This window comes from Myiozetetes cayanensis, unplaced genomic scaffold, assembly GCF_022539395.1.
Source record: "Myiozetetes cayanensis isolate MyiCay16 unplaced genomic scaffold, myiCay2020 scf22, whole genome shotgun sequence".
NCBI classification, from domain to species: domain Eukaryota; kingdom Metazoa; phylum Chordata; class Aves; order Passeriformes; family Tyrannidae; genus Myiozetetes; species Myiozetetes cayanensis.
In genome coordinates this window covers 7,839,701-7,860,014 of record NW_026087434.1, presented here as the reverse complement: position 1 = coordinate 7,860,014, position 20,314 = coordinate 7,839,701, and the positions used below count along the sequence as shown (strand labels likewise).

The window sequence follows — 20,314 nt, the reverse complement described above, 5'->3', positions numbered from 1 at the left end:
TGTGTGCAATCCAACCCTTGGCTAGTTGACTGTTCTTTGAAGGAATACGAGTTGGATGCATTTTGCTTTTGTATAGCTGGAGACACTCTGAGCACTTGGTAGAGGGAGTCCCTTGAATTTCCAGTAGGACTTGAACATAGTTTTGAGGTACATTCTAATTCCCATTTTTAAGATTTTGGTGCTTTCAGATGTTGAGGATGAAGTCATGAGGGCAGCTGGAAAGTTTTCCAAGTGTTTTGGAGGAGAACTTTGCTTCTCAAGGAAACAAGCCTTAGGCAGTCATGTTTCTCCTCACACCTGCCCGCTTCTCTAGCAAAACTTCAAAATCTGTTGGTAATTTTCCAGTCACTGAGGTGGTGGATGTCAAATATATGAATTCCCTGCATGGAGCTGACCAGCAAACTGCTTTCCTGGTGTGCAGATACCATGGGCAGGGTTTAGTGCCTGTGCTTAGTGGGAGGGAGGAAGGAAGGGGTGAATATGTCTGTTCTGAGCTCTGGATTGCAGTAAAAAACAGAGTCAAAAATCTCAGCAGAAATCCCAGTTTCACCAGTGACCTCAGCACTTGGCCAGAATCGCGCAGGGCTTGGTTCCAGCTCTGATGTCAGCATTTCATCTCCTCCTGGAACTGATCTGTGTCAGGCACATGAAGCAGCACCACACACCTCCATGCTTGTGCATAAGGGGGGCTGAGAGCCCCTGTTTAGTTTTCTGAGTGTCCAAGTGCCTTTTAGAGAATGGGGTGTGGGCTGGATTCAAGGGAGCTTAGAAATCTGAGTATAAATTATTTTACTGAAGATTTTGCCAAGGTTCTGCTGTACCCTAAAAGCTGCACAGACGACTTTTTTATATCCTAAACTTCCTGGAGGTGCCTGTCTGGCAGTGCTGAGGGGCTGGGTGTTTCCAGGAGCAAAGGTCCTGGTTGTCCCTACCAGCACCCTGAGCATGGGGATCTCCATACCTGGTGTGAAGATAATGCCCTAGAGAGCTTTTCCTCTTACATAGAATCATGAAACAACTGGTGTTGTTTCATGGAGTTGGAAGGGACCTTTGGAGGTGTTCTTGTCATCTCCAGTCTTGTCCTTCTGACCCACCATAACTTATGTCCTTCACACTAGTGCCCACTCCAGAAGAACTTGCACCCAGCCTATGGAGATGGGTTTGACTCGCCCTTGGGTTGGATCTCTGAGCCCCTGGAGCACCAAAAGATGTTCTGGACTGGGTTTTAAAATGAAAAATAAAACCATGAGCCCTGCTTTGTTCTGTGGAAGGAAAGGCACAGGGCTCTCCCAGTACCATCTCTTCCCTTTAACAGCCTGGTTGCCACAGCTTGAGGACTGCCTACCAAAGGAGGGAGAAAGACCAAAAGACACCAGACAGAAATGAAAACTCCTCAAATGGTTAAAATAAACTCCCTAAGGAGAAAAAGAGGAAGATAAAAAAAAAAAAAAGAAACAGTGACTCTCTTTTTGAAAGGCTGCAATTACTGTGGATAGGATCCATCTCACCTGATGGCACCCAGGTCTCACTGAGCACTCAGACCTCATTTACCATCAATGGAGAGAAATGGGCACCTCCAGCAGGCAATTGCTCTCATCTTGAGGTGGTTGCCTAAAATAGGTCAGACAAATCACTGCAATTTCTCTCCACTTACGCATTTAAGGGACTAACTCAAGTATAGACACTTGCCTTGTGGACCTCTGACACCAGGTGAGATGAATCCCCCCAGAAGTGACAACAAGACTCATCTTCTCAAAGCAAGGGGTGGAATGACTGTGGTGATGTCCCAGACCCTACACTGACGGCAGAATGAGTCAGTCTGTATGAAAAACTGAATAGTTCACCAGAACATGTCAACCTTAGCTCTGGCTCCTTGGGGGATTTGGGAACATTTGAAGGGGTGATTAGGATTAATCCATTTACCTGAGTAAGTCACTTGGAGAGCCTTAGCTGTAAAACAATATTAGTTATCAGCATCCTCCTGCGATGATGTTCTGTAAGTTCTGGAAAGGAGATTTTTTTTCCTCTGAAACAGCCTCTTCACACTTTCCCTGAGTGAAGTATTTTGCTACTCAGATTTGTGATTTAATAATCATAAATAATAGAGCCCTTAGTGCTATATTTTTAAATGACTGAATGGTGAGAATCTACTTTAAGAAATTGTATGAATGTCTATCACTTGTGTGCATATAAATGTATTCAATTAGCACTCAAATCTTGAGTTATCTCCTGATGGAAGGCAAAACCTTTTGAATTCAGCCCCATGCAAGAAATACTGTGTCATTTAACTCACAAAAGGATGCCATGCACTTAACAGATAATGACTGAAGAGGATTTTGCTGTATTGCCTGCTCAGCTGCTTGTGAGGACAAAGAAAATAATTCCCCTTTTAGGACCCTATGGGGTAATGAGGAAACCCTTGCTGCCCTGATCACAAATAACACTGAGTAGGGGAAGGGAAAGAGCCCAATGGGCTAAACAGGCTGCAATTTCATTGTCATGGTCCCCCATGTACTTTCCATGTTTTGTCTGTGATGCTAAGCCAGTGGCTAACCTGTCTCTGAACCTGCCACCAGCACACAGAGATTACTCACCCTGGATACTGCACTTCAGCAAATGCAGAATTAGCCCTGGCTAAGTAATCTTGTTAGCGTGATTCAGTGTTAAATGGATCTCGATTAAATGGGCCTTTATATTGTCCCAGCTGGAGATGATAAGCCCCCACAAGGAAATGGCAGGAGACCGAAAGAAATTGCTTTACTTCAGACTGGGATGTTTAACCCCATAAAACACTTTCTGCTCCCTCTCTGCTGTTACTTCTGCTCACTTGCATGGCACCATTTACTTTCTGCTCTTGATTGGCCGTGGGAGGCAGGAGAGACCCAGGGCAAGGGCTGGAGCATCTCTCTGTGACACCTGTTGGCCACGACAAGAGCTGGGAGATGCATGTGAGGGAGCAGGATGGGTTTGATGGGTGACATGGTGATGATGGTCTTCCTCTGTGGTTCTTTGCTGAAGCTCATAACCCCTTTGTTAGCACAGTGGTTTGTCCAAACTTTCGCTTGTAGGTGTTGGTGCTGGGATGCCTGAGCATCCCAAGGTCAGTGCAACTAGTGCCACCAATAGTTTATTAAGCATCAAACAGCAACCAGGGAGAATCTTCAGTCTCATCTCAAAAGAAACAGATTGCTTAAATGTGCCACTGGGACTTCTTGGGAATGGCTTGGGGTTTATCTGCGTGAGATAGAAATCAGCACAGTGTGGCGGTGCATCAGAACCTGACACTTCATTTCTCCTCGCTATTAGATTTGGCAGTGTGTGCACAGGCTGGGTAAGAGGGAAATGGCACCAAAATCCCCAAGGGAATTCAAATGCAGAGGCAGACTGTGAGGCACTGGTGTGACAGGCATGGAGAGCTGGGACTCAGCAGTACCGAAGTTTCCTCCTCTGCAGTGGGAACCCACTTTGCCCTCCCAAGGCTCCTGTCGGTCAGAAGCAAGGACTGGGCGAGATGTTGTGTTGCAGGTGAAAGCAGGCAAGATTAGAAAGAGAAAAAAACTCAGATAAATCACCTCACCAATGACCCCTGCTAATGGCCACTGTTAGTAAAAGGCTTCTGAGGACAAATAACAAGGTAGACATCAAACTGTCTGTCTTACCCACACATCAGCGTATTCTTTCCTCCTGCATCTCTGCTCTCCTCCTGCTCTGTATAATCTAATAAATTTTCTCTTTCCATGTCTGATGTGACTTCAAAATACAGATTTATCCCCATGGAGTCAGAGACCCTAACAGGACACATGGAAAATCTCTGCTCTGTAGCAAATCAGATGTTCTGATATCTTTTTTCCAGACCTTTGACAGAAATATGGTAAACATGCAATTACTCAAATTTTTCCATAAATTTTGCATCGGAGGTGGATTTACATGCTTGTGATATTTTCCAGACACGAATCCCAGCCCTGTGAAGCAGCCAGTTTGAGAATGGCTGCAGACGGGCAAGAAATGATATAATCTATTAGAGATTTCCTTCATTATCCCTCTAATCAAGGCTTCTATCAGTCTCCTTTGATGCGCTGCTGGAAAAAAAAAGATCTTCAAGTAAACTGATGCTGGAGATAATTAATTAACTTGCCATCCTCTTGCCTTACAGATAGAGACAGTGTAAGAAAGAAGAAGTGTCCTTTGCAATTACTGCTTTGTGGTTTTCCATCCTAGTGCTGACAGCTTGTAGGACATGAAGTGGAAAAGCATTTTAGCAAACTTTAAGGCTTTGGCCATCAATTCCTTCACTGGAGAATATTATCTCCTTCTTATATTTCTCATCCTGTCGGATAACACTCTTGATGGTGAAAAATGGATTTAATACTTAAACAGTTAGGAGTTGAATGTAGCCTAGCCTGGTAATATTATCTTCTTTATGCTTTCCTTACAGCAAATACCCTCACCTCTGCTATGCTCAGATTATTGTACAGGAAATCCACCTTTATTAGGACAGAATTAGAAAATTGAAAGTAAGAGCTGGGTCAGTGGAGTAATATTGATTATGCAGGTTGCTGTAGGCATTCCCCAATATTTTTCCAAGGGGCTTGGCAGTAGGAATGGGGAATGATTTCTGTCCTGGGAGCCTAGCCTTTTCATGTGAACATCTCTTTACAAATCTCGGTGCACTCTCAAGTCCTGTAAAGACATGGTTTCCCTTTCTAATGTTTTAAAGGATAAGATTTAAATTTCTCTGTCATCTCAGACCTAACCTGGGATAGCAAGAGGAGGTTTGCAAACCACTTTACCAACCTCAGGTGATTTCTTCTTTTACAAATTATGTCCTCTTTGGCTTAGGTTTTCCTGTACTTTCAGCCCTTTGAGTCCTCGAAATCACATTTCAAATTCTGAACTAGTCTAACTCTCCTTAAATTTCTCATTTTTGGTACTGCATGAGCAGCTAGACAGGAGAGAGCATGGCTGAGTGGGCAGACTGACAGAGCTTTAAACACGGTGCCGCTCAACACTGCTCAGCGCTGATCCAAAACACCATCAGCAAAACACTGACAAGAGCCTCTTTCCAAAGGAAATTTCCCCAGAAATATCGAGTAGTAAAGCAGAGTGGAAAAGCACACAATAAAGGCAAGGCTGAGTTTAGAATGTTTTCTAGCAAAATCAGGGATTTTTACTTATTGCCGCATACACACAGGGTGGGTTTAGGACAAAGAAAAATTTCTTTAATTTAGTTTTTGGGTTTGATCACCAGGGGCTTGTAAATCAATGAATACTTGTAGAAGTTATTAAAGACTAAAGAAGCCAGGGACAATACTGCTAATGTAGCACAAAGTTGTCTTTTAATTCCTGGAGAAACAATGCTGTTGCTGCAGTGCTGTGGCCTGGCAGCACCAGCCTTCTCGTGGAAACTCTTACAGTGAAGAAGGCTAAGGAGGGCCACAATGAACCAGACAGGATGGCTTGTTCATGGTTTTAAATATATCTCCTCCTCTTCCACGTGTTGGTGGGCAGTATAAACACCTGGGAGGCAGCACAGGGCTGAGACAATAAATAGCTTTATTGTGGTATTACGGTGCTTCACTTGCAGCTCTAGCAGGTCTTCTCTTACTCTGTGAAGTGGATGAACAACCTTAACTTATGGATTTGTCCTCCTAAGTGCTTTAACTGCTTTGTTTCAAAGTCATTAGCAAATAGATGTGAATTGTGAGACACTAACTACAAAATTAATGTGAATTAACACTGTGGGTTGTTTGTGGTTCTGGTTGGCTCCTGATGAGGTTGGGGTGGGGGCGAATGCTCTGGAAAATTAGCAGTGCTGGCAGGGTTTCGGGGACCTACATACACCTTGTGTGGGATTATTTTTGGGTGGAAAAAGTACAGTTCCTGGAAATGATGCTATGGGGGAGGCAACTGCAGGTCCCTGTTTAAAATCCCACTCTGCTCAAAACCTCACCAACCCTTACTCTTTTGAAAACAACTCTGTCAAGATCAAGGAATGAATCAATATGGGAGCAAGCATCTGAATAATATTTTTGAGTGGTTTGCTTAACTAGGCAGATTTCTCACCATCCACCTGTGTTTTTAAAGCAGTTATGGTGGGTGTTGTTGCAGAACAATCTCAGGAGTTGTCTAGGGTCAGCAGGAGATGTTTCAGCTCTCAGGAGCTGAAGGTTGTAATGATTTCCTCCTTGGAAGCTCCTCCTCCATGGCACACCTTACATGAACTGGTGCCATGCCTCCCTGATGCTGCTGGGTGTCAGCTCTCTGGAAAGGAGAGAGATGCTTTTGGTAAAAGTGGTCACCTTCAGAAAATCAGAAAACCTTCCCCTTCTTGACTGTCTCATTGGAAAAGTAGGGAATGTTTTCATCTCCAGGCCTTTAACTGTTTGGAATTGCTAGTTATAAAAGGAACTCTCTTACAAATCCTCATCTTGGTCTATAAGCACTGAAAAGCTCCTAATGAATGCCCTTTCTTACACATTTCTTATACACAGAACTCTTTAAAAAAAAAAAAAAATCTGCTAATTAATTTTAAGCCTCTTTGTGGCAAAGCCTAAGAACCGGATTTACCGAGAGACCAGGGGGTCCATCTGGTGCAAAAAGCTCTATCCCACGCCAAAGTGTTTGTTTCATGGAGGGGTTATGGTCTAGACATCTCCCTTTGGCACTGGGGTTGGTCGTACTAACCATGACATGTTCCTCAGCGTGTTGAGGGAGGGTGACAAGGGTCCTCAGCCAGAAGCAGGGGTGGTTTTCCTGGAGATGTCCCACGCCTGGGACATGTGCACAGTGACCTCTTCCCACAGAGTCCCTCCCAGTTAATGGCATCAAATCCGGCTGCAGTACTCAGTTTTAGAAGTGGGCCAAATAAAGCAGAGTGTGAGCTCAGTGAAGCTTTTGTAAGTTTTGTTCTGCAGGTTCCCTTGAAACTCCTTTAAATAAAGACAGCTGGATGTAGGATCATTTTACATCACCATAACCACTCCTAAGCCCGTCTGCACTACATGGACATTCACTGGAAGTCTCTGTAAGCTTCCAGTGTTTCTGCCCTCCCCAGCCAAACCAGGCTTGGCCAGAAAACAGAGGTTGGATAATGTGCCCGTGTTTTTAGCACCTCCCGTTTTGCCAAAGCTGTTCTGTGTCCCTCATCATCTCAATCCCCTTTCCTCACACAGCTTCTAATTCTGATATGTCTTTTTTTCAGGAGCACGTTATATCCATGTTAATGAAAATGTGCTTCAATTCCCAGAAAGATTTGCATTGATTTTTGGGTTGGAGAGAGGCAGGGAAAGCAACAGCACCAACAAGGAGACCTACTCATTTGAACTTAATCTGTTCCTCTGTCCTAATTAGCAATACATTTGCTCATGGAGGGAGAAGAGTTTGATGAGTGGAAAAATAAAATAAACTGGGTGGGGAGAATTTTGCAAGTCTTTAAGTGTGTATGGCATGCAATGAATGAAAGGAGAGAATGAAATGAATGAAAGAGTAATGAAATCAAGCACAAAATGCGTCTTTTCTCCACAAATGGGAGCATCTCTTGTCCTTTCTTTCTGAACTTCTGTTTGACAAGCATTTGTTCTTTGTTTTTTATGTCTTTCAGCAAAGGATAAACTATCAGCTAAGCCTTAACCAGAAGACTGCCCTTGAAGGAGTCAAGAGCAGGTAGGGATTTTGCTTCGGACAATATCCATGAGAAATATTTGCTTGTGTGTCTGATGATGAGCTGTGCAGTCATTTGGGACCTGCTGTGGGGGGAGATGGGCAGGCCTGGCATGGTCGTGGCTCAGCCAAAACCAGAGCAGACCCCTCAGCCCACCCCACTGTTTCTTTGTGGTTGCCTTGAAGGGTTAAGCTTGAACATGTGGATTAGGAGAAATCGGATGTTGTGCCATGTGTCCTTCAAATGGTTATTTCGAATGTTTGCAATCTTGACAAGGCTTTCTTGCAAAGATGATATGAAATAATTTCCGTTACATGCCCCAAACAGTCTGCAGAAACATTGAAATCATTAAAAATCTAGACATGCTGCTAAAGTTCAGCTGATTATGCTATATTTTGTTGGAATATTTAATTCCTCTCCTGCTATCTTTCCTTGGTTAGTGGTCAAGTGTAACTTTACCTCAAAACTCAGCCTTGTGAGACACAGCTTGTGGCTGATTGCATCTGATGGGGGGCAAATGGGCTTTTGCTGGAATCTTGCTTTTAGTCTTTGTGCATAAATTAGGACAAATTAAGGCCGCGTGGCCCATGGAGCTGGTCATGGTTTGGCCATGATGTGATGCCAAGTGAGCACCACACCAAATAGTGCTGAGTGGTGAGAAAGCATCTGGTGGCTCTGATCCTGTGGGAACTGAGGAAAACTCTTGGGAAAATTTATGGTAGTTCACAGTGGGCATGGGAATGGGATAGAAAAATCAGTCGTTGATCACCTGGATTTCATTGCTGGTTAGAACTTTGCTACCTGAACTTTTCTTTCTGAAACAAAGTTATGAGAATAAAGATCAGTCATGTACTGGGCTTGCTTAATGCAGATGCTGACGTGCTCTCCCTGTGTTCCAAGGCATCCAGAAATGATGCAAACATGCTTTGGGCAATGGTGAGCTAATCAGCTGGTTGAGAGATAGAGTATTTTAACTTCAGTTAGGTGCCACGTTATCACATCCTCGTTTCTCCGAGATGTGGGGAAAGCAAGCACATGTCTGCTTGCCAAGTGCTGGGCCAGCAGCCCTGGAGGGACAGGGGATGGGGAGGGGGTTCAGAGGCTCTGTCAAGAAGATGAGGCTGCAGGTCCACCTTGGGGAGCACAGCTGGAGAGCCACAGCTTGCCCCTTTCCCTCAGCTTCCTGAGCCATATTCCTCTGGGATTTGAATCAGAAACCTTGCTGTGCTGGATTAGATTGCCCTGCTGGATTTTCATGTCTGTGCATTACCCAGACACAATCCTGTGTTTCATTAGCTGGAGGCCGGTTCATAACACGCCGTCAGCACGGGCTGAAGCTGTGCTCGTGTCAGCAGGACGTGCCCACGGGTGCCAGTCCCTGCCAGTGTGTTTGCATTTCCATGTGCATGCCATTTCCCAGTGGATTTAGGGCTGGGTGCAGCTGTAGTCACTCGGTAAAAATGCAGGGGCACACAAGTTCCTTTTTCTCCATTGTAACCCCAGGAGTTCTGTGCTTGGGCAGCCTGAGCTGAAGTTGGGGGGAGCAGTGCAGACCCCCTGAAGTGCTGGATGGCATCGGGGGCACTTGCACAGTGCCACTTTGGGGCATGTTTCTGTGTTGCTACAGGGGCAGACTTGGCCACAGGTCATTTGAGGGCAGCCGGCCATGGGGTTAGCCAGATTGCCTTGGCTGTCTTTAAAGGGTTTATCCCCAGAGGCAGCTGTCCCATTTGAAATCCAGCCAGCAGCCAGGTAAGATCCAGCCTTTCCCTGCCATACCCAGGTGCTCATCAGTCCCAATCTACAGCCTGCTGAAATATTTGCATCAGTCATTGGGTTGTGGAGTGGCACTGGGCTCTGCTCAGGGTCCCCCACCTCCTCACCACTCAGGCAGGAGCCAGTAGCAGGGTGTGAATCTCCAGGTTTCCTTCCAGGAGGGCACTGCTGAGCTGTAACAGATTAGAATATGCTGAACTATGAAGACTTGTCTTAATTAATGCTTTATAAGGTTACAGCTAGAGCTGGGGAAATAATCAATAGTGAATCATCTACTCGGCAAATTCAGCTCTTTTCTGCGGGCGAGTTATCTGTAAACAGCTTGCAGTTTTCTCCATTCATTTATTATTTACAATTATTTCCCAAATAATTCCTTCGAATTGCTTTTGGTCTGCAGCTTGTTTGCAAGCAGAGTGTTGTGAGTGCCTGGTACTCACTAGTCAAGCTGTGATCATTAGTTTTTGGTGGGACAAGCAGGTTGTGTGGCCTCACGCTGTGTCCCCGAGTGGAGCAGCCCAGCTCTTGCCGTCCCCCTTAATGAATTCAGAATAGCTTTGGGCAGATATTCCTCGCTCCTCCTGCAGCATCCCTGCTCATTGCCAACAGCCTCGTTAGTTAAATCCTTCGTTAGGAGACCTGTCAGGGTGTAATGGCTGCAGCGCATATTCAGAGTCCATCTCATCTGGATTTCTTCCCTGTTGGCTCTATTGACAATATCAGTAGCAGAATCTTTAAAATAAGCACGTTTTAGTGACTGCTGGTGTTTTTGCTGTAAGGAGCCTGCTTGGACTCCCAGTGAGACACAGTGAGAACTCCAAAGGCCTCCACCCAGCCTGGCCCTTTCATCCCCAGTTAAACCTCACCAGTGCCCAGGTCTGTGGCAAACTGGTCTCTGCAGCCCAAGACCCTCATTTACAGGTGTTACTGTGTCCAAAGTGGCTGCCACCCTTGAAGAGAAAATCACCAACAATTCCAGGGCTCTTTCCATGGCCCTGGGTTGCAATGTGCCTTCCCCTGTTACAATCACTGCGCCATCACAGCTCCAAGGCAGCTGTGGCAGTTTTGATGATTAAAAGCATTTCTCCATGATAAGAACTGGAATGAAACTCATTTCAGGTAGCAGCCAAACAGCTGCTGGATGGTACACAGTTTCATTTACTGCTGACACGAACTGGATTGTTTTAGGCAGAGGACATAAATAGGCTCTGACATAAATCAAAGAAAACACCAGCTGTGGGTCAGCCGCGCTCTGGGGATTCACTTCTGCGTATCTGTGAAGAAACCAGACAGAGGAGATGGCTGCTCGCCTGGATCTCCTGGGAAGGGCTGCAGAAAGAAGGATTGCCCCATGCTGGGGGATTTTGACAGGTTCCTTCCCCTTCCAGCACTGTTATAGCCCCTGGAAGGCAGATCTTGGGATGCGGCTCCAAAAGATGAGCGCTGGCAGTTGGACCGAGGTCTCTCCTGGCAGCATCAAGAGGGGAAGCAGCCGGTGCTGGCACAGGAGTCTGGCCCTCTTCTCTGAGAGCCTTGATTGTCTGAGAACTGAACTGAGCTGAAACTGTTGTCTGTTGCCCCATGGGACACGCTTTTTTTCCTGGGATTACTGCTAGGAAGGGTCCTTCTCCCCTCGGTGAATCCACCACTCGCCCCTTCCACTGCCAGTCCCAAGGGCTTGCTGGGTCCAGGCATCACCTCTACTGCAGGTGGAGATGCAGAGGATTTGGGGAGGTAACAGAGGTGGGTTTACTGTGTGAAGTGGCACAGTCCAGTAGTAGATAGAGATCACCCTAGCTGCCTTTTCTGTGGAAGAAAGACAGAAGGAGGAGAAAGGAGTGTTGCCTAAAAATTAACTAATCCTGACCTCAGTGGAAAGATGAGCCCTGAGCACCTGAACAGTGCTGCCCTGCAGCCTGGGAAACATCCCTGCAGGCAGTGATGGCGTCCTGGGACTGCAGACCTATTCTGCTGGGTGCAGCAAACTCTCCTGGTGTGCTGCATCAGTCCCTCCACAACTGAGAGAAACAATCCCCTTGGCTGCCTCTTCCCTGCTCCAGGTCCCCTCAGCAGCTTTGCTTCACCACCCTGGTGCTGTACGAGCAGGGAGAGAGGGTTGGGTGGTGGTGTTTTTCTCTCCTTAAGTCAAAATCAATGATGATGACAGAGTTATAAGGTGAGCGATGGGAAAGGAGAAGAAAGCACCCGATGTCAAATTTGATGCAGGAGGCAGTTAGAGGAACCTATTACTAGTTCTGTTGCCTTAGGGTATGTTGGTGGGTACATAGGAGAGTGTAATGTCAGCGAAACAGGAGAGCAGTCTCTTTCCCCTTGAACCCTTATCATTAATGTGGAAGGCATACATTGTCAGCTATTAGTCTGGAGGGGAGGGAGAATAGCACACGAGATGTCTTAGTTTGGAAATGGAGTCTGACTTCTCGTCGTCTGGTGTGTGAAGGATGGAGGGTTATTGTAACTGTTGTTGTTGTTGCTGTGATTGTGGTGAGTATTATAGCATTTGGGAGGAGATGGGGCTCTGAGGGTTCTGCTGCCTCTCACTGTGGCTTTTGAGGTAGAAAGACTGAAAAGTACATTGTGGTGAATGCTCTGGGTGATTTGAGGGCGATTTTAGAGGGATTTCAGATCTTGATGGTGGAGTCGATGAAAGGGATGCTCTGTGTGACCCGGGAGGGAGCAGGTCCATGTCCTCACCCAGCAGCCACACTGGGAACTGTTGTGTGAGAGATGAGAAGCTGCAAGAGAGATTAAATAAGAAAGTAAGAAACTGGCCTTAACTATTCCTACTGCTGCTGTCATCACTGGTGGAGAATGAGCAGCTGCACCCTGTGATGCAGGGAAGATCAGCAGGCACAGATTTGGGGTCTGAGCCCGAGGATGGCATCAGTCTGTCTGCTTTGTACCTCAGCAGCAGCTTTGGTCCAAAGACACCAGATATTTTGTGCAAGCCCAGATGAACCTATTCTCATGAAAGCCAAGGATGCTGGTTTCTGCAGACACAGGTATCAAGTCGCTCTCCCCTCCTCAGCTCCCCGTCTCTGCCTTACCCACTCGATACAGTTTCCCTCATTTAAGAAATGTAAATAATTCCTTGGGCTCCGTTAATCCCAAGATTACATGGGTAATTCCTGTTTGCATTAATGGGAGGATCTCTCTCAAATTCTCTGCATGTGAATGAGCATCACACGGGCTCTCACACTGAGCCCAAGCAAGTCTCTGGCGCAGACACCTCCCCTCCTCCAGCGCTCAGCAGAGCATCTGAAAGGAAACACAGAATTAGCTCTTTTGCCTCAGGACGTTAATTTTTTTGGAGGCACGTTGCAAATGATGCCTATTATTAACTCTGGCCGTTTGTCCCTTCCTTCTCCATCCGACTTTGCCACTGTGGCTTTCAGAGTTATCTCACAGGTGCTGCTGCAGCAGCAGCACAGGGGGATGGAGAATGTGGTCATGCTTCGTGAGGTGTGAGAAAAACAGGTTACGAGCAAGCAAAGCAGCTCAAACCTCTCTGTGCCTTTCCCTGCTGGCATGTGGCATGTACAGACTCCCAAAACCCCAGGTTTTGGGTTCCTGGGATGCACATCCAGGGATGCTGCACTGCCCGAAGGTTTTTCTTTCCATACCCTGTCTGGATGGGAGAAGATGAGGGTGTCTGCAGCTCCCCTAGGGCATAAATCCAAAGCCAGGGAAAGTGCCAAAAGCTGCCCACAGCACAGGGGTCACTGGGCAGTGCCCAGGGCAGGGCAGGGGACTCGGCTCACTGCACCACCTCCTTGCTGGTGCTCGTGACTGAATCTCCCGCTGCTGCTCACAGGGGAAAATAATTAATTAAGCCAATTAATGAAGATAAATTGGAGTAGCAGCTTTGGAAAAATACCATCGGTCAACAGCAAGCCATTCCCTGGGGGAAGCTGCGGAGGCAGCGAGTCCCAGCAGGACTGAGCCCTTCTCCTCCTGCTGCTGGCAGCTGAGTGGCACCACTTGCCTTTCCCTGAGAGATGCCACAGGCTGGGAGAGCCACCCCAGTGGTGACAGCCAGGTTGTGGCCAGGAGTTCTAGGTGGGGGGAGCATTCAAGGTAATAACAAAATTAAAGGGAGGGGAAAAAAAACCCTTGAAATAATCACTGAAATACCCCAAAACTGTCACCCATCAGTCAGCACTCCCAGCACAGTCCCTGTAGCTCACACTGAGTCAGGCCAGCACGTGAGCAGTGAGCACGGCAGGGATGCTGCTGAGGTGGTGTCAGACCTCCCGCCTCGGGGGCTGTCACTCAGCTCCTTCATTAGGAGGGAAAAAAGTGCTGGAGAGCCTTTGCTTCCCACAGTGGTTTTATTTCAAAGCTCTTTCAAATCAGGGTAAAGAGGGTAAGAGGTTCACTTTTGCACGTGGGTTGCTGAATGGAAAAAAATAATATATATATATATATATACATGTTCTGAATGTTGGGAATGATTTGGTAGTTGTAAAGAACAGGAATCCAGGTGGGCTTGTGGGGTTTGGAGATGTTCTTGGATTTAGGGTGAGAGGAAGGTGGAAGAGCCAGAAAAACCTTCATGCTGCTGTGAAAACTGTGTGCCATCTGTATCAACTGGAAAAAAAAAGAAAAAAAAGAAAAAAGGCAGCAGTTAGCTGAGCAGCAAGATTGGTTTTCTTGTATTACTCCAAAAACATAGGGCTGATATTTATTTCATTAGAGTAAGCCTTCCTGTATCTGGTAAACGAATTCTGAGAAGTGAGAGGAACCCCAGGATCAGGGACTTTACTTCATTTGGGATTGTGTGCAGCTAATATTCTGGTTAAATAAATACATTTTACTAATTGGATTACTCAGACAGTGTAATATACTGCTGGATTTCCAACACGATGCTAATAAATTGTGTGAAGAACTTAATCATGTTAGCTTCCAAAAAGCTTGTAACAGATGAAATTAAAAAATAAGTAGAAGTTGACATCTATTGCATTTCACAGTGTCTTCATTTTCCTCATCCTTCTTAGAGTTCTCTTTACCGTAGTGTGGCTGACATGGATTTTTTTTTTTTTAATCTGCCTGTGATTAGTGAGGATGCAGCACTGGAGCAGGGCTGTGGGATGGGGGCACCTGGCTTGTGTTTGGCTCTTCTTCTAACACTGATCCTAGTTGAGGTAGAGGGATTGAGACCTTAGCATCATCTTCTGGAGGCTTGAAGTGCTGTGGTTTATTTTTCTGTATGCATGCAGAGGGAATTGAGGCTGGAGAGAAGCACTCAATGCTCCCTAAAGTTGGAAAGGCTGATGCAGGCAATGGGGTCTGGTGCTGAGGGGGAAAGGATGTGGCCCCAGGCTGAGTACCTCACCCAGGGCATCCCACAGCTCAGGGCTGGTGCAGGGAGGTGTTGGATGGCATGTGCTGTGCATTCACATTCCATCAGCAAAATGATGGAGCACACAGCACTGCCACCATAATTCATCATTACTGGAACACTGCTTCCTTCACAGCACTGCTCAATTCACCTGCATTTTCCACCAGCAAGAGGAAATGGAAGACATACTTTTCTTTCCTCTTTTTTTTTTATTTCTTTGATAGAAATATACAGTGAGAGAGTGAATGGCTCTCCCTCTCCAGGAATCTGACAAATGGTCTGCTAAAAACAGATAACTTGTAGCCCCGTCAATAGAACAGCACTATGGGTTATAGAGACAACTCAGACGAGTTCTTTAAGCTGCACCCAGCTGTCAATAGGGTTTGCTCTTTACTGAGGAATAAATGCCAGGGAAAGGGAGTTTTGTGGTTTGAGCCAAGGGGCTGGAGAACCTGCTGATGGGAGAAGCTCACGGCCTCCCCGTGTAGGACAAAGTTTGCTGCCTCACAGGTTTGTGTGGGCTCGATACCAGCAGCTCCACAGGATGGAAATCATCCATGTGAGTGTGAATAGCTCACCGAAATGATACTCCAGCACTCAGAGCTCAGGGGTTGAAGTTACCCCTTCCCTTGCTCACGAGCCGCCTGTTTGGGCTCCCCTAAAATTTTTCAGATGTATTCGATGCGTACAGTGGTGATAATTGTTGCAATAAAGGGGCACGTGGGGGAATAATTTGCCTTTCTGAATCGCTGTGAGATCTTCAGATGAAACGCTCGGCTGCCGTGATTGGCACTAAAAAGAAGGAATTGCCAGTTCTTGTTACAGACTCAGTTCCCCACGAAGGTTTTAGGCGTGTGGCTTGGTGTGTGCGTTTTGGTAACCAGAAATCCTGTCCCTCATCCCTCCTGTGAACCCCTCGGGCTTTCAGTGTGATGCACAAGGTGTAAGAGAAGGAAGACCCCGAGTGGGTGATTTTCAGGGAGGCAGCAATTCTCCCACAGACAGGCAGGAGCCAGCACACAACACAGCTCCTCTTCCAGCTGCGTTTCAGAGAGTCAAACCCAAACCACCCAGATCAAGCAAAGTGTCTGGGAGCAGCAGGGACTCAGAAATCCAAAGAGTAATTCCCAACCCGGCATGCACAGTTAGTGCAGCCCCTGGCTGAGTAGCCCTGTGTACAGTGCACCAAAATCTCTCCACTACTCTGCCTCCTCTCTCTCCCTCCCTTCTATATCTGCTTCTGATCAAAGTTTCCTTATTTTTTTAATTCCCCATATAAAAGAAGTATTGTCTGCATGAGGCCTCACCCTGCATTTATTTATATTTTCTCTCACAGCAGGATTTAAAAACAACAAACCAGCCCCTGAAATGGCAGCAGCTTCCCTGTAACCTGAACCTCATTGAAATACTAATAACTAGGTTTTGATGCAGCTTTGTGGGTATTAATGCAAATGTTTTTCTGACTCTCCAGGTTTAATAGCAACAGCTTATACAACTCTAATTAGCATAACAAAATTCAGTGATGAGGAGTAAAATGCTTGTCTTGTTTGATGTTTCCTGGTAATTAGCAAGAATAATGATTTATGCAGCGTTCCTGATTCTCAGCTCACAAAAGATGGCAGAGAGCACTCTCAGCAGTTAACTCCGGGCTTGTAGGGAGGATGGAGCTGATGGAAAATACATGTGACCCCGTGTGCCTGGAGACCCAGACATGCTCACAGAGCGTGTGTGTCACCACACACCCGGGCACAGATGCAGTCCAAGGGCTCAGGGAGGTTTCCCTTCACGGGTTTTTGTGTGTGTGCCCATGTGGAGTTGCATGACACAGTGCTGTGTGCGCACATGTGCTCTCACCCAGTCCTAAACAGCTGCCCTGCCTTTTGGATAGGGATGGGCAGCAACTGTGCAGAGCCAGGGCACTGCTTTTCCTGTAGCGGCCGCATTTGTGCGCGTTTGAGCTGCCGGGTTTTCCCATCTGCATGCGGCTGGGATGGTTTCCTTCTCCTGCTGCAAATGCTGCAGACAGGGACCCCCCGAAGCGGGTGTGCGGAGGAGGAGGGAGGTTTCTCAGTGCCACCTCAGTGCCAGCATCCACATGACGAGAAGGCAGCGCTGCTGCTGCACAGCCCGCGCCTGCTCATCCCGACAGGAACCTCTTCTCCGTGCCTTTGGCTACGCGTTTGATCCGAGGCTTTGTAAAACACAGCGACGTGACTTGTGTCCTCTGGTTTGGGCCAGGAGGAGTTAAAGGTCAAAAGAAAAGAGGCTGTTGCTGGCGTGTGTCAGACACCGGCATTTCCCAGGTTGCTCAGCCCGTGTTTGCAGACACAGGGCTCTGCATCGCCTTTAATATTTCTCCCCGGCTATGAACCCTTCTCCGTGGCTCCATGGGGAACACGGCAGGCTCTGGCCGGGCAACAACCCCCTTCGTCCCTCTTTTGCATAAGAGGGGAAGGATTAAAAGCTGCTGCTGCCTTGCCTGTCACTACACAGCCCCCCGGTACCCGCCGTGCTCCATCACCCGCTGCGAGAGCCAGTGGGGACGGGCTGTGTGTGAACCTCTGGGGAATGCTCAGCGCTCCCTCTCCTCGCCTGTGCCATTAAATGTGTTATGAGTTATGGTCTCCCCGTCGGGCTGGGCATGTGAAGCCTGTGCATTAGCCACAAACTGTTATCTTTGTCTTCTGCTCGCTCCTGCCCCATTCCCCAACACCGTTCCCCTCCTCACAAAAGCTTTCATTGTATTAACAGCTGTAAAGTGAAACCATCCAGGGCAGTAAATTTTGAACGAGTAAAAAGAAACCCTCCTTTTATGTGGTACGCAGTTGGCTTTATGGAGGGCAGTGCCGAAGGCACTTATTGAGATAAACGTTCTGGCTGAGTTTTTAAAAGGACTAAATAATGTTGGCCATTTGTGGGTCTGTAAGAAGACAAAATTAGGAGAGAAGTTAAGCTACCTGCTACTGAGCATCAGATGAATTTCTGTGGCAATCTGGAAGCAATCTCTGACTGTGCATGCAGCTCCCCAGGCAGGGACTTGGCCAGCACAGCAGAGGAAGGAGAGCTGCCGTGTTTCTTAAGTGCCAGAGCTTGGATGCAGCAACAGCAGACATGTCGGTAGCCTGATCCAATACAGCAAATCCTTTGTTTCCTTGCTAAGAAAGCTAATTTTGCAAAGCAAAAGACTGAATGATGTATAATCTGTGAGTGCCTCTAGTCTGTGGTGCTCTTGTGAGAGAGAAATTGTCATCTGAGGAATAGGACAGATGCAACTGGGGCTGCTCAATTGTATTCCCTCCTTCCCTCCACCCTCCCAGTGTTTCTGAAATGGCTTCTACCATGAGACACCCTGAGACAAGATGCATTCATTCATATTAATAACATTTGAGTATCTGCATGGGTAAGGTGGCTCAGAGAGAGGCATTCATGATGAGAAGAATAATTTGGTCCAGCCAGTCTTTGCAAACCACTCTGGGGAAAAGCTTTCCCACCCTGAGCACAGTGGGAAGCCTTCGCTGTGCTGTTCGCATAAGAAAGCACAAGCTGATCTGACAAGCTGCAAATGCCAGCATGGAAATGTCCCTTCCATCCCCTCCATCCCTCCTCACAGACATCCTCCCTGCCCAGAGCCATTTCCCTGGGCTGCTCATGTCGACAGCAATGTGAGGGGCTGACCCCCCACAAGCTGCTTGGGGACATGTGGGACTGGTAGGGGGATCTGGGGTCACACCGTTCCAAGCAATGCACAAATCACAGGCTGGAATTTGCTCCCTCTGATGTGGTTACCCTCTGAATGTGGGGCCCTGTGCTCAGTGTTGGGGTGCTCCAGCCCCATCTGGCAGCCGGCTGGGGGGTAAGGCTCCCTGCTCCAGGAGGTGGTCACAAGGCACTGAGCAACCATCTCCTCCCTCCTAAAGCGTTTTCCAGTGTCTCCCACAGAGGAAATTCCTCTGGAGTGAGATCATGCTCTCCTCTCCAAGGGAGGGCAGATCTGCTGGGGAGCAGGGAGCTGGTGATGGGGGGAGATCCTGTCTGCAGCTTCTGAACTCCCACTCACCCCGCTCCAGCAAGGTTTAATAGTGTCCCTGCACTTCTTATAGTGAGAATTATCTGTTAGCAGAGATCCAGCATGCAGAGGCACTGCATTGATGCTTAGCCTGTCTCAGCAGTTGCTTTGGCTTATTTTCATGTTTGTTCCCTGCTTAAGGGTAGCAGCATCAGTGAGCACAGCCCCTGTCCTGGTCCCCAGTCCCTGTCCCAGGTGAGGCATCACAGAGATGCTTAAAGTAGTGTCTAACCTGATGGAGCAAGCTCTACACTGGGTCTCATTACACGAATGTTTGCTTCATGCAGGGGTCTATTTGCTGTAGAAATAATGAAATTTTCATACAATGCCTTTAAGATCTTGTGCTGGGCTTGTTAGTGCAGAGTACAGCTCTGAATTGCAGCTAGAACTGAGGTTAATCAGGAGAGCTCAGTACCAGCAGGAAAAGGACCCTGAGAGGCAGGTGAACAGAGCATGGTGTGATTGAGCAGAGAATGCTCACACAGACATGGGTAGGTAGAAATGCTCAGGTAAACAAGGCCAGGTTGGATGGGGCTTGGACCTGCCTGGTCTAGTGGGAAGTGTCTCTGCCCATGGTAGGGTTGGAACAAGATGATTTTAAAGGTCCCTTCCAACCCAAACCATTCTGTGATTCCGTGATTCTGGGTATGTGACTGCATGTTGAAGAAGTTCTCCTTGCCACTCTGTGTGTCAGACACCAGACAATGATATCTAATCAACCTAGTGCCACTTTCTGGGGGCTTTCCAGAGGATCATACAACGTGTTGCAAAATATATTGTGAACCTTGTTGCCCCTCCAAATTTCAGCCAAATCTAAACTTCCACATCTGCAAGGCAGGGTTGCTGTGTGGTCCATAGGCATCTGTGCTCATGGGTTCTGTACAGTTTAAAGGACAAGACAAGTTGTAGATGAACTATAACAATTCTGGCAAGACATATGGGCTCTGGAAGGTGTGTGGGGTCTGAGTTGGTGGCTGTGGTCAGACTGGATCTGATCTCAAATGACTCACCTGGTGAGCCTTGCTCTCTTCTAAAGGCTGAGCCAACCTTGTGACAGGGATCTGTGTGTTTTAAATGCAGCTCTCAGGAAGATAAAGGTCTAGTCTGTGGACTCATCTCACATTTTCTCCAAGGTGGTCATCCTTGAATGGGATGAGATTTCTCTGCACAAAGCAGCTGGTCGAGAAACTACCCCCTTCCTACAGGTAGCAGAGACAAGCCCCACTGGTGTGTGTAGACCCACTGCTGGGACCTACCTGTGGCCAGAGAGTGCCAAAAGGGTCCTCAAGGAGAATTTAGAGAGGGGATTTACAGGCAACTGTGGTCCCAGCACAGCTACAGCAAGGAAACCAGCAACAGCTCCAGTGTGAGGTGACAGACACAGACAAGGTGGAGGGAGGAGAGCCCTGAGAGGGCGATGCTGTAAAACGCTCCCGTCCTTTTCTGCTTGGAAAGG

The 20,314-nt window shown here is 47.3% G+C and overlaps 1 protein-coding gene across 9 annotated transcripts in view; it reads left to right on the top strand.

The window, feature by feature from the left end:
* Window positions 1-20,314, top strand: part of TNRC6C (trinucleotide repeat containing adaptor 6C) — a 314,470-nt gene that overhangs the window by 106,214 nt on the left and 187,942 nt on the right. For all 9 annotated transcript variants that reach the window (XM_050319459.1, XM_050319461.1, XM_050319466.1 and 6 more), the window contains exon 3: window positions 7,601-7,662. In XM_050319459.1, the coding sequence (XP_050175416.1) occupies window positions 7,601-7,662 (62 nt within the window). The remainder of the gene's footprint in view (window positions 1-7,600; window positions 7,663-20,314) is intronic.